This window comes from Stylophora pistillata, chromosome 11 (genome assembly GCF_964205215.1).
Source record: "Stylophora pistillata chromosome 11, jaStyPist1.2, whole genome shotgun sequence".
In the NCBI taxonomy this organism is placed as follows: Eukaryota; Metazoa; Cnidaria; class Anthozoa; order Scleractinia; family Pocilloporidae; genus Stylophora; species Stylophora pistillata.
Window position 1 is genome coordinate 23981443 of NC_142529.1, and position 14869 is coordinate 23996311.

The 14869-nt window shown below is 37.3% G+C and overlaps 2 protein-coding genes and 1 long non-coding RNA gene across 3 annotated transcripts; 2 read left to right on the top strand and 1 right to left on the bottom strand.

The window, feature by feature from the left end:
• Positions 1 to 1268: 1268 nt before the first annotated feature.
• Positions 1269 to 2030, top strand: LOC148720727 (uncharacterized). Its single transcript, XM_088737336.1, has one exon. The coding sequence runs from the start codon at positions 1269 to 1271 to the stop codon at positions 2028 to 2030; it is 762 nt and encodes a 253-aa protein (XP_088593462.1).
• Positions 2031 to 8679: 6649 nt separating this feature from the next.
• On the top strand, positions 8680 to 14814 carry LOC111339747 (cell division cycle protein 20 homolog). The gene is made up of 6 exons (XM_088738961.1): positions 8680 to 8929; positions 11515 to 11711; positions 12105 to 12199; positions 12784 to 13018; positions 13521 to 13646; positions 14175 to 14814. Exons 1-6 carry the CDS (start codon positions 8875 to 8877, stop codon positions 14466 to 14468), a joined length of 1002 nt encoding a protein of 333 aa, XP_088595087.1. The 5' UTR covers positions 8680 to 8874; the 3' UTR covers positions 14469 to 14814.
• Positions 11800 to 13521, bottom strand: LOC148720728 (uncharacterized). The gene is made up of 2 exons (XR_015993301.1): positions 13396 to 13521; positions 11800 to 12719 (listed from the first exon to the last, which is right to left on the bottom strand). It is a non-coding gene; the product is annotated as an uncharacterized LOC148720728 (long non-coding RNA).
• Positions 14815 to 14869: the final 55 nt, after the last annotated feature.

The following is a 14869-nucleotide window of genomic DNA, read 5'->3' on the forward strand; positions in this document are numbered from 1 at the left end:
AAGACTAGACGCATATCTGCGTGAACTCGGGCTTTCAACATCGCGCATCTGGAGTTATCCTCAGGGGACTGCCATGTTGCCATTGTTACTGTCGTCACGCAATTTCGTCTTTGCCGGTCATGAGTAACTCAACTTGTGTTTATTTTTGTTCGCTGGAGTGTAATGAATGTTGTTATGGTACTGGATAACAATCAAAGTAATATATTACAATATAGGAGTAGGTTACTACAGTTTCCAAAGGTTGAAATTCAAGGACTTTTCAATGACTTTGAAGGCCAAGTTTTACAAAATTGAAGGACCACTTTTGGAGAGGATTGGATAAGCAATTGTAAAATCATTTAATATTGTTTCTCAGCTTTTCCATGAAAGTACTGTAATTGTCAATTTGAAAATTGCTTAAGAAAAAGCATCGCAAAAATCAAGCCCTAGTCGTCAAATTCAAGTACTTTCCTGGCCTTCAATTTTTAATTCCTTAAGGGAACTGACAAACCTTTTGAGTTAAAATGTATTAATCCTTCTAAAGTGTTCTCACTTTTGTCTAAGCTTTGTAAATCGAAAGCCACAGGCTTAGATATGATATCTTTCCGACTTCTTAGGGAGTGCACCGATCTGATAGCTGATCCTATGTGTTCTATTTTTAATCAGTCCATCAGATCAGGTGTTTTCCCTCAGGAATGGAAATGCGCAAAGGTTATTCCACTTTTCAAAGAGGGAGAACACTCCGACTTAAACAATTATTGCCCAATTTCTATCGTCCCTATAGTAGCTAAAGTGTTTGAGCATATCATTTACGACCAGGTTTACGGTTATCTCACTGAAAAAAATTTGATTTCCAGCCAGCAATCTGGTTTTCGTTCGCTCCATTCAACTGTTACTGCCTCGTTGGAGGCCACAAAGAATTGGGCCTTCAACATTGATAAAGGCAGTATAAATGCAGTTGTTTTTCTCGACCTAAAAATGGCTTTTGATACCGTTGACCATACAATTCTGATTTCTAAATTATTCGAATATGGTATCCGCTGTATCGCTTATGAATGGTTTAGGTCATACCTAGATAATCGCAATCAACAATGTTTCGTAAATGATTCGCTCTCAATTAGTCAAGTTCTCGCTTGTGGAATTCCGCAAGGAACAATTCAGGACCTTTACTTTTTGTTTTATACATAAATGATCTTCCTAATTGCCTATCCAATACAGTTGCACGTATGTATGCCAACGATACTCACCTGACCTCTGCCAGCAACAACATAGAAATGATCAATGATGTTATGAATCACGACCTATCCAATGTTAATACATGGCTCAGTGCAAACAAATTGACTCTAAATTCATCAAAAACTGAATTCATGTTAATTGGATCGCGGCGAAGGATAGATACTTACTATAATTCTCCTAAACTAGTCAAAGGTGGTGACATAACTAAACAAGTTAGCTCGGTTAAATCTTTGGATGTGCATATAGACGAAAACCTTTCATGGAATCTGCAAATTGAAAAAAATAGCCAAGAAATCGCATCGGGCATTGGAGCAGTTAAACGTTGTAGGCCTTTTGTTAACCGAACCACGCTTGAGTCCGTTTTCAATGTCTTAGTTCAACCGTACTTTAATTACTGCAGCGAGGTCTGGGGGTATTGTAACAAGGGTCTTTCGAATAAGCTCCAAAAGTTGCAAAACCGGGCTGCCCGTATTCTGACCTTCTCCAGTTATGACATAAGTGCTGATCCTCTTTTTGGGCAACTTAACTGGAGACGGTTAGTTACTCAGCGACAAATACAAGTGGCCGCCATGGTCTATAAATCTATACATGGTCTTGCGCCCGACTATCTTGGTTCTCTTTTCACTAACTATGATCCTCTCTATAATCCAAGGAACTCTGAAAACAAACTAGCTGTTCCATTGCCCCCCACCAAATTCCAGAAAAATAGCTTTAGCTATAACGGTACGGTTATCTGGAAGAGCTTGTCCCCTGAATTGCGGCAAGCAAAATCACTTCAATCTTTTCAAAATGGTTGTCGCGATTTCTTCGTCTGAATCGAAAAAACGTACACGGCATCTATGTAAAGCAGAATCTCTTTAGTTTTTCTATTTCACTTTTAAATTTTAGATCATGTTTACATAGATTAAAGTAGATTGTAATTGTAATAATAGATTGTAATAATATTATTATTTTATCTGATAGATTTACCGTGTCTACATAAAAATTAAAGTTCAAGTTTAAAGTTTATTTTTAAATTCAAGCTCCTTCAAGCACTTTCAAGGCTTTTACAAACTTTGAGTAGGTAATTTATTTGCCTTTAACTGGAAGGAGAAGGGAATTTTTCATCTATTATTGGTACCAAGTCATAGTTTGTTGCCAAGTGATCACCCAGAGGGAGTTGTCAGAAATCCGTAGATTGAAGCAGTATTACTGTTCAGTAATAAAGGCTGATAGTTTCTAAAGAAACTGTTTGGGGCTGCGTCGGTGAGGGTAACGAAATAATTTGAATATATCAACAAAGTTGAAATGGTAAATTGGCCACCGTTACGATTATAAAAGCTGACGTTTCGCGCGTTAGCCCTTTGTCGGAGCAAATAGAGGAATTGTGGGTTGTGTGTGCTTTTAAAGGCAGAAAAAGGAGCTACGTGATTGGTGGGAACATGACAACGAGAAAAACGCGAATAAATTAGTGGAATGAAAAGCGTTCGTTGGTACCTGTGGGATTTAGACTGGCGGTTTGAAAGATGAACTTTTGTTCAAGGGTTTTCCGGCTTTCCGTGCTACCTAAGTGTAAGGAAAGACCGCAGATTGCCATGTGTTGCTTAGAATGGTTAGGTAAATTAAAATGTCTAGCGATTGGTTTAGATGTGTCCTTGTCATTCCTCTCCACGTCGCGAAGGTGTTCTCGGAATCGGTCACCTTGTCTTCTGCCTGTTTCGCCGATGTAAATCTTTTTGCAATAAGTGCAATTTATGCAATAGATTACATTGGCGGAGGTGCACGTGAAGTGATCGGTGATCTTAATGGATCGTTTGGGTCCCGATATTTTTTCAGTGTTGTGAATGAAAGGACACGTTTTGGATCGTGCATGAGCGCATTTAAAAGTGCCTGGTTGGTCATTAGTCTGAAAAGAACTTTCTGACCAAAAGATTGCCTATGTTTTTGTCGCGCTTGAATGAAATGAGGGGAGGCTGCGAAAAGATAGTGCTTGTTTCTGGATCGTTTTGGAGTAATTTAAAGTTCTTAAAGATGATGGATTTAACTGAGTGGTTGTGAGGGCGAAACGTGAGAGTGAATAGAATGCGGTCGGAATCTTCCTTTTGTGACGTTTGTAGTGCTGAATGTCGATCAATAAGTTGGGCGCGGTGGTAACCCGCTTGAACGACATAATCAGGGTAACTACTTTTATCGAAAAACTAGCACATTGACTCTGATTTGTGGTGGAAATCAGAGTCATCACTATAAACGACGAAGTTATAGAAACTGAGAAAAAGAAATGGAATTCTTAACTTGAGATGGATGCGAAGACGAATACAACAAGTAATTATGCGAGTCTGTAGGTTTGTAATACACACTAGTGCATAAACCGTTGCCTTCAATTGAAACTTTGATGTCTAAAAAGGATAAAGAATTGTCAGAAATTTCCCAGGTATATTTCAGAGACAGATGGAAAGAATTAACTGCGGTTATGACTTGAGTCAGCTCTTCTCTGGTAGAGGAGGTGGCGCCGATACAGTCGTCGATGTAGCGACCGTAGAGTTAAGGTTTGGAGCCGTTGTATTTGCTGAAAAATTGGTGTTCGACAAAACCTACAAAAAGATTGGCCTAGCTAGGTCACAGTCCCATTTTGGTACCCATGGCTACACCATTGGTTTGTTTGAAAAAAATTGTCCCCGAATGAGAAGCAATTGAGTGTGAGCACTAGTTCGGCTAAGCGTAGTAGTGTTTCAGATTTAGGTTCCTTAACAGTACGTTGATGAAAAAAATGTTTAAGGGCCAGAAGACCTTCGTCATTAGGAATGACAGTGTAAAGGGACGTAATATCCATGGTGAAAAGAAGTCTGTTTTGGCCAAGGAAATTAAAGTCGCGAAAAATTTGAAGAGCGTGTTGGCTGTCTTTATATATGATGGTAAGTTTTAACGATGGGAGCCATAATTTTGTCTAGATAGCTGGAGATAAGTTCGGTAGGGCAACTGTAAGCCGAGACAATGGACCGACTCGGGTTGTTAGGTTTGTGAATTTTAGGTAAAAAGTAAATACAAGAAGTTCTAGGAGTGGTTATGATGAGATTTTTTGCTGTGGCCGGCAATTCTTGTTTAGTTATGAGTTGGTTGATCGTATTCTTGACGGTGTTTTGATTGCTGGCAGTGAGGTCTTTGTCGACCTTTTGATAAAAACAGGTGACAGAAAGTTGCCGGAAAGCTTCTTTTTGGTAGAGGTCGGTGCGCCAAACAACGATAAATATCGAGAATCTGCCGAAAGTTGCAAAATTTCGTGTTTCATTTTATTTTTCCTTTTGATGAACCTTCTTTAAGCTGAACGCACCGGCTATGGAAGGCCAGGAAAGAAACAGCTGTTCAGCGGTTCGCAATGCATTTTTTTACATCATAGCCCGAACTCTTTTCAACCTGGAAGCGTCGCTTATGGCGGGCTAAGATAGAGAATCGAAGGAGTTACTTTAAAAAGATAAAGCTTTTAGATGATGTGTATTATTATTTGCAAATATGAATGGCAGATCTCTTCATAGACCAATGAGGTTGACCTTTATTTTTCCTTTGCGAAAAAAAACGCATAGTGCATTATTTCGACGGGTTACTATGCAGTCTTAAACGTTAGAACATAACATGAAATCTTTACTTTAAAAAAGACAAAAGGGCCATCTTCTATCCTACAAAATTTAAAAGCAGTATTGCATCTCGTTGTGCGGTACAAAGTTGACGAAGTTGCGCAATACTTCATCATTTTACCGGGAAGACAACAGCCATCTAAGTGTACTTTAAACTTTTGATTTTTTGGAGAAAGCAAAGCGCGATAGAACTTTTTGATACAATATTTAGAAAAGGTTCATCAAAAGGGTAATTTAGGAAAAATAAAATGAATTTTGCAACTGTCGGCGGATTCTCGATATTCATGGTCAGTGGCTCTTAAGGAAAATTCATGACAGCCACCGTAAATTAGAGGGGTCGATGAGCTGCCTTAAAAACTTTCCTTAAGACAAACACACAAGGCTATAATGAGCGTGAGAATGCTGATAGATCACGACATCATATAAAAAGGTTACTCAACAGTAAGATTCTCCTACTATGTCGAATCTTGTAAAGTGGGGCTTTTTTCCAAGCAGTTGTATCATAATGGTTTTCCTTGAGCTACTGGTGGACTTGAATGGTAACTAAAGAAATCAATGTTCCAATTATACACAAGCAACCTTCTGGTGTTTGGGTTATTTTAAGTTCCTTTTCCTTCTCCGTGAGGGGATTTGGCATCTGCTCAATATTCGCGTTACTGTATTCTCAACGATATTAAATAAGAGTTCCAGCAAGATAAATAGAGGCCAACATGTGTATGCATCATTCAAAAAGTACAGGTAACGACGAATTACATGCGCTGACTTGCATTTTGAAAAACACTTCATAGCTCGTCAGCAAAACAAACATTGAGCAGGGTCATCAAATATATCGGTTTTTCTATAAGAACAGGACGGAAAGAGTTACACCTACTCCCTTCTTCATATTTTAAATAACACTCCATAACTGGCGCAGAAAAAGAAACAAAGAAGCCAATATGTGTATGTGTCGTTCTACCGACAAGCAAAGGTAGACCGGAAGTATAACAGGCTCTGACTTAGATATATATTTAGTATAATTTCAGAGCTGAGCAAAGAGTTTCCAGCAATATGATTGGTCGAACGGTTTCTTCTATGATGCTTTATAAACCGTTCCACGTAGTTTATATAAAATGTTCAAATGAAATGTTAATAAATGTTACTAAAATGTTATGATTTTAGAAATTTCTCTGTTGTTCAGCTGTGAAATTATACTAAAACAATTATTCGCCTCAGGTTCGGTGAATATTGTCGAATAATACCCTCGACTTCGTCTCGGGGATTATTCGACGATATTCACCGAACCTGAGGCGAATAATTGTTAAATATATATACATGATATATGTTTTTTTCAATTCTTTTGCAGGCAGAGCTGCAGGGTGGGCCAAAAAATTATACACAAAATATAACAATAATATAAATAAATAACTCTGATAATACTTCAGCAATTTTTCATGTCTGAATAATATAAACAATCCTTAATAAATAATATTTCAACAACATGCACAGCAATTTCATTACATTAAAAAAAATCATCATAAATATGCCCTCACAGGGTTACTCCTCATGGGGGATCTATTAGTACAGAAAGCTGCGAATCTAGCCGTCCTATAACTCTGGGTCTCTACAAGGAGGCGATCTCCTGAGCGAAGATTGCAGAACACTTTAACTCGCCAGAAAAAACAACAAAAAAAAGAGTCCAATATGAGTAAGCATCGGAGTATAAGCACAAGCAGGGGGAAAGTTATATGTTCTGACCACCATCTATTTTGAACAACACTCAATAACGTCAGTAGAAAAGGAACAAAAAGGCCTACATGCGCATGCGTCACTCTATAAGCACTGGCAGGAAAGAATTACGCGTTTTTGGGTTTCCTTCCATTTTGAAAAACACTCGATTACACGTGCAGAAAAAACAAGAAAAGAGGCCAACAAGTTTATTATATCGCTGGCAGCGCACGTGGGCAATATGACGCGACTTCTTTGTTCTGATCTTTCCATATCATAAATCCTTTATCGACCTCGGTTGTTCGGTCAAGATGGCTGGATACTAGCCTCGTTCTTGATTTACGTTTTATGGACTTAAACCTTAGCTTGGTCTATAAAAACGCACAAAAAGCATTCGGCCAATATCCAGCCATAGTTACCTCACGCTTGGTCCATAATGTATATGCATCGTTCTATAAACACATGCAGGGGGAAGAATTACATGTTCTGACTTCCTTATGTTTTGAACAACACTAGACAACGCCAATAGGAAAAGAAACAAAAAGGTCAATATATGTATACATCATTGTATGAGCACATTAACAGGAAAAATGACATGTTCTTATACCTCTTTATATGTCAGTTGAACAATTGCAACACTCGGAAACTTCCGCAGAAAAGCAAAGAAGAAGGAAAGATTACATATGCTGTCTTTTTCATATTTTGATCAACACTCTATAACTACTCATGCAGAAAAAGAAAGCAAAGATGCTAACTTCTACCTCAGCATAATGATTGTAAAGCGCTATGGAAGATTCAGCTGAGTAGTGCTTTATAGGTTGATAGAATAAGTATATCATTCTAAAAATAACTCAAGTAGGTAAAGAAAAGAAAGGCTAATGTGTGCAGCATTACTCTAGATAAACATTAGACGAACTGAATAACATTAAACTAACAATCTGACCATGTCGGTAATTCGGTCAATCATTGTTCAGATGATCTGTCAGTTATTCAGTCTATCAGTCACAGATCAGTCAATTTACTTACAGAACTTACAGAACATCTTAAAGAACATCTTACAGAACATCTTACAGACCATCTTACAGAACATCTTACAGAACATCTCACAGAACATCTTACAGAACATCTTACAGAACATCTTAGAGAACATCTTACAGAACATCTTACAGAACATCTTACAGAACATCTTACAGAACATCTTACAGAATATCTTACAGAACATCTTACAGAACATCTTACAAAACATCTTACAGAACATCTTACAGAACATCTTACAGAACATCTCACAGAACATCTCACAGAACATCTTACAGAACATCTTACAGAACATCTTACAAAACATCTCACAGAACATCTCACAGAACATCTCACAGAACATCTTACAGAACATCTTACAGAATATCTTACAGAACATCTTACAGAACATCTTACAGAACATCTTACAGAACATCTTACAGAACATCTCGCAGAACATCTCACAGAACATCTCACAGAACATCTCACAGAACATCTTACAGATCATCTTACAGAACATCTTACAGAACATCTTACAGAACATCTTACAGAACATCTTACAGAACATCTCACAGAACATCTTACAGAACATCTCACAGAACATCTTACAGAACATCTTACAGAACATCTTACAGAACATCTTACAGAACATCTTACGGAACATCTCACAGAACATCTTACAGAACATCTTACAGAACATCTTACAGAACATCTTACAGAACATCTTACAAAACATCTCACAGAACATCTCACAGAACATCTCACAGAACATCTTACAGAACATCTTACAGAATATCCGCTTACAGAACATCTTACAGAACATCTTACAGAACATCTTACAGAACATCTTACAGAACATCTTACAGAACATCTTACAGAACATCTTACAAAACATCTTACAGAACATCTCACAGAACATCTTATGCTTATGCTCATGCTTTTATTTAGTATTACTGCTCTAAAGAGAAAACGAAGAGAGAGAGGTTTTACATAATTTGTAAGCTGAACAAGAACATCAAAATAAGCAATTACAATCACGTAACAAGATGACTGGACATAATTCCATTTCCTATCCTCCTCCCGAATGGGTGCTCTAGACGATTATTGACTTTAAATTTCGCGACATACGGGGAAGAAAATAAAACCAGTCATTTACAAACGATAAGCGTGTTTTGTGTTTTATTATTGTACTTTTAATGGCCCCCGAAGCCATCGCAATTAACTGATACTGTTTATAATCTACAAACATTTTGAATTTTTCACGCAAAGTGGACTTCAATGAGTTTTTTGTTTTTTTCTTTTAGATCAATAAACGTTTTTGTTTGGCTTTCAGATGACAGAAAAGCTCGTAACCTCTGTATTTAGCGTACTTAAGCTTCGACTGACAGGTAATTGTTATGTTTATTATCCTGTGCACTGTTTTTAAGCTTTCACTTGATTGCTACTCTACTATCTTGTCGTAAAATAGGGACGGTGATGGTCACAGCATATGACGAGAATGAACTTGTATTTAACTCGCTTTTCGTATAGTTCTCAAAACAGTGCTACAGTCAAAAGGCAAAAATAAATTTTACACAGCAAATAGAGGAGTTTTGGGCTTCAACATTCGAAAGAAGAGGCAAGAAATTCAAATTCTGTCTTACCTAATCTCTTCTCTCCACTGAAGCTCCCTTCATTCTGAAAGGGAATAGACAGACTACTAGCAGCTTATTTGCGCACTTTCAGTTTAAAACGCTTTAAAAAGACTAAACCCAGAATGCAACGCAAAAGACGACGTTTTGCGTCTCGAGTAGCTTTGTTACTAATGAGCGCGAGAACTGACGTCACAAAGCTCGTATGAGGTTATTGTAGCGAGTTGGGATGAGGTGAAATACTCCAAACGACAACAGCAACGATGGGTTTAAGAAAGGCACTGAAAGCGCTTGAAATCCTGGAGAAGCCAGAAGCCATACTTAACCGGAGACTTCAGTGTAATCCATATTATCCGTTTAAAATGGTTGAAGGAAACAGTAAGTGAAATTATCGTTTATCCTTCTGAAAGTGCAAGTGTAAGAATTTAAGCTGGATTAAATAGGGCTGAAAATATCTCTCCGGCATAACTATAGATTAAGCCTAATGCGTTAATTCAAAGTGTGGCGTAAAGATCCAAAATACTCTCAGCTCTTCTTTTTTTTTTTTTTTTTTTTTTTTTTTGTGTGTTTGTGTGTGTGTGTGTGTGTGTGTGTGCTGTGTTGTGATTTGTTTGTTTTTTCTTTGTTTGTTTTTTTGTATAAAACATTAAGACCCGATTTATGCAATCAAAATTATCGGTTAGTGAATTAGTTTTTTAAGGAGGACGAACGCAGTTTTGTTACTGACTCTCGCTTCCGTTTTTCATTACTTATTTATAGTAGTATGCAACGAGTGTTTTTTTTTTTGATCAACGGTTGATTTTCTTGTTTATTGAAGAGATGATAGGAATAACTTTTCTTCAAGGGTCAAAAGCATTCGTGGATGTGTAATGGCTTTTATGCTGAGCCTTTTGATTGGTGTAAAAATCACTGGTTTCATTTCACACAAAAAAATGTTACTTCTCTCGACTCGATCGATGTCATTTTCACGTTACACAGGCTAAAAAGAAAATTATAACATAACCAAAGTAAAGCGCGCGCTCTGATTGGTCAATTTAGCGTCACTCATTTGCCCATGGGTGTAGGCTGCTGATGTCAGCAATTGCAAAGACTATTTTTCCGCGTGGGCTTGCTTTATCTGGTCACGTAAGATTTGTTAAATAAAAGGGAACTCGTTAGCTACAATGTATCAATGTTATGTTATAAAACAAATGGTAAACACCACAGCGTACACTATTGAGTTATGGATGCACTTGGGAGGTTTGCTAAGCACTCAAGAAGCTAGAGTCGCTATCGCCTCGAGCGACTCTTTCGCTTCTTTCGTGCTTAGCAACCTCCCGCGTGCATCCATAACTCAATAGTGTACGCTGTAGTGTTTACCATTTGTTAAAAGGAATATGGTTGCCATGGGAGATTACCTTCAACTTGACCTCGAAAACTCTGAATACTTGAAAAAGATTTTGGAATATTGTCTTGACAGAACAAGTTACTTGGATTTTTAGAAAACTGAACTGTACAGTTTACAGTAACTGCAATTTTTTCAGGTTTCTGGTTTGCTCACATGCCCTAGTTTCAGCATTATTGGTCTCAAAAGAAGGACAATTTTCTAACTATCTTAAATGTTCGTGGTTTCCCAAAGTTTGACATTTAAACCAAGGGCCACATATAAAAGTACCTTGATTTTAAAACATTTACATCTGAACCTGTAATCTGCATTTCAGCTTATTTGCACTGTGGTAGCACCTCACTCGCCTTAGCTAACACAAGCTTGTGCAGTGTCAGTTAACAAGTCCCAACCCTTATCCCGTTCAAGAAACCCCTGCTGATAGTGGCAAACAATTAGCAGGAGAAAGAAAAACAAATTTTAAACCGAAGTCATCAGTATGCATATTCTCATACATTTCCTAAGGAGCTTACAAGGAGAATTTGCTAAACAATCAAAAGCTACTTTAGTTGTTGATCATTTCCTTTATTCTCATGACCATAATGTGTGATTCAGGGGCGATATTGTAAGGAGAAATTAGATGCTAGTCACTCTTTTGAGTTAAAGGGTCAATACCCCAAAATGCGTCATCTCATGGAGACTGGAATTTATTTATTTTATTTATTTATTTATTTAATCGCTTTCACCATACTTACAATACTAAAAGGACTAAAATATACATATGAACAAGACACAGAAGAGAACGGAGGACAAGGGTGCGGCACACACAACAGAGCGAGGCTCCAAATTAAGTGTGTCCCAACGGCTGTTGGGAGAAATTTAATGCTCAGCACTCCTAATGGGTTCAAAGTTGGTGGGTAGTGTTCCTTATTTTGTGTACAGTGCTGGATTGTAAGTGTGTTACTTCTTGTTTTTTCAGATTTGAATCTCCTAGACTGGAGTTGTAACAACCACTTAGCTGTGGCACTTGGTGGTTTTGTTTACTTGTGGAATGCAGCTTCGGGTGATATTGTACAACTGTGTCAAACTGAAACACCTGATTGCTACATTGGAGCTGTGTCTTGGATTAAAGAAGGAAATTTCATTGCCTTGGGAGACAGTAGTGGTACTGTGCAGGTACCCAACCATTCCTTTTGTATTACCTACAACCCTTCTATCAATTCCCAAGATCTGAACAAACAACAACTCCATATCACCACGAAACTTGAAAAACCAGGAAAAATTTAATTTGTTTCTTTCAAAACAATTGTGTGCCAGCAAATCTCCAACCTCAAGTTGATAATTGTTGAGGATTTTGAAACCTGATTTGATATTTTGCTCGGACAGCATATTGTGACATTCTGTTGATGCATTCCTTGAGTTCATGGTCTCGTTAAGTTTCACAGTAAATGTGGATTAGGGGTTTGAAAAAAAAATGTAATTTTCCTTATTGTTTAAATCTGGGATCAAAGAGGGTACGTGCTGTGGTTTACCCAATAAGTTAACCAACACATGCTATTTATCCTACAGTTGTGGGATGTTGAGCAACAAAAACGCGTGCGCAGCATGTCAGGGCATTCTGCTAGAGTTGGTTGCTTGTCATGGAACTCGTATATTCTATCAAGGTGAGTTTGCAAAAATTGAACTCTGAAGAACTCATTGCCCCATCTGTTAGTTATGGATAGTATTATATTTAAGGTGTTTTGATGTGGTAGTCTAGCACAGCCCCTCTGTTTTTTCAGTTGCCTGTACATGTCACTCATATAGGCCCTCTGCCAAAAAATCACGATCGAATGAAATTCAATGTAAAAATAAGGCAGAGTGAGCTAGAGTAGCTTTATACCTGTAATTGAGTTTTAAGTTACGTGTTGTAACCTATACAGCAGTCCTCTTTGCAAACTGCAAAGAATTTCTTCCAATTGTACACCTTACTTGTATGCAGTTGCACTCTGCTACATTAGTAAAGAACCATCTTTCAAACACATAGCTTTCCTTCAGTCATATTTCCTTATTCTTCTGTTTTCATGATATCTTCTTATCTTCCATTTTCTATTTTCTTTTTTTTCCATTCTCTTTTCTCTCTTTTTGTTCCATTCCTTTTCCCCATTTCTCCTGTTCTTTGTTCCTCTCTTCTTTACACATTTCCTAAATAAGCCAATGGTAAAATTGAAATATTATAATTGTTATTTTGTTTATTTTTAAATATCAGTGGGAGCAGAAGTGGTGCCATACACCATCATGATGTCCGTGTTGCCAATCATCAAGTGGCAACACTTGCCAGGCATACACAAGAGGTGTGTGGAATGAAATGGTCACCTGATGGTAAATACCTTGCTAGTGGGGGAAATGATAATCTGTTGGTGATATGGGATGCCAATGTGAACACAAACAATAACTCCAATATGCCACTGTTTACCTTAAACCAGCACCAAGCAGCTATTAAGGTATGTATCCAACCTTTTATTTTCTTCATATATCAATTAAATGTTCCCAGATTTTTAAATTAATTTTAAAATGGAGTAAAATTGAATCAAATTATTTCCTTTCATTTTTTTGTCTGATTTTCAATCATTCTGTCGTCATACATGTTATACTCATGGTGTGGATGAACAGGTAGTCTGGTCCAGGAATTCAGTAAGAAAAACAAAGTGTGATCATAGTAAAAAGTGTAAGGAGTGAAAAAATTAGGGAGGTTTGTGTTGAACACAATGCAGCGACTCGATCCTCCTTTTCTCAGCTGCATCACTAACTTCACTTAGTTTACTTTAATGCTCCATTTTACCACCTGAATGTTTCAAACAGGCTTATTTCAAGGGGTTACCTTGTTAGCTTGTCCCATGTTTTGATCATAATATTTTATTGACTGTCTGCTGAAATACCAAAAGAATGAAATATCATGATAACAATATCTTGGTCCAAAAAAAAAAATTCCTGGTTCATTTTCAGGCACTAGACTGGTGTCCATTTCAACGTAATGTACTTGCTAGTGGTGGCGGAACTGCTGATCGGCACATTAGGTTTTGGAATGTTAGTACTGCAAACTGTCTCAGCAGTGTTGATACTCATTCACAGGTAATTCACCTGCCAGAGACCCTAATATAGTTAGACATATTCTCCATCTTTACAGTACTGTTCTAAAATGCTGAAAAGGAGAATGTTTAAAACATTAAATTACCCAATATCTCATTGATCAGTGACTCTCCTTACTGTCTCTTGTGAAATTCTTCTCATGTTAGTTTGGAGAAATTGGCAGTGGATCAACAAATAATTGCATGACTGACATTTTTCTATATTCTCATCACTTGCCTGCTTGACATTACTTCCATTATGTAAGGAGAAATGTTGTCTTGGTCACTGAGCAAAGCAGGCTAAACCACAGGAGTTAATCCATGTGGCATAAGGTAACCATCACTACATCCCATTTCAGTCTACAACTGACCCACCCTATTGAGCAATGAGGGATCTTCAGCGTTATGGCCTTCATACAGGGACTTTTGTTGCTTAGCTTGTGTGGGACAGTATGAGTCATAATAAGTGAAGGTACAAAAAAATGCAGCAATCAGAATGAGGCTTGGTTATAATATTCTTCATGTTTCCCAGGTGTGCTCTATATTATGGTCAAAAGAATACAAGGAACTTGTCTCCAGCCATGGTTATGCGCAAAACCAATTGACTGTCTGGAAGTATCCATCGATGGTCAAAGTAACTGAGCTGACGGGTCACACATGTCGCGTTCTCCACATGGCTATGAGTCCAGACGGACAGACAGTCGTCTCTGCTGCTGCCGATGAAACTCTGAGGATATGGAAGTGCTTTACTTCTGATCCTGTAGCCAAGAAAAAATCCAAGCCAAGTGTGCCAGCTGGGTCGTTGGTACATAGAGGCATTCGTTGATGACTAAAGTTCCATAGTTATATAAAAAAGTTATCAAAATTTGAATTAGGTCATAGTTATGATTAGGTGAATATTTTTCAATGACTCTTGTCGTGGAGTTTCTCTCTATGTTTGCAACATGTTACTATGGAGTCATTGTTGACAGACAGAATAATTATCTAGTCATATTTTTATAATATTTATATATCACTGGCTTACAAAAACATTCATGACATTTTGTCTTCATACAAAAATTTTGTTAACTAATTAGTTGCTATAAGAATCAACTATAGCCTGCAAAGTTAATTAAAAACATTTTAGAATACATTTTTAAATTTATAATAAAAGTTGTTTTTTATATTATTGATCCCTTGTGAGGTGAAAATATTTTTTACAAATATACAATGGTCATATGTTAGCAC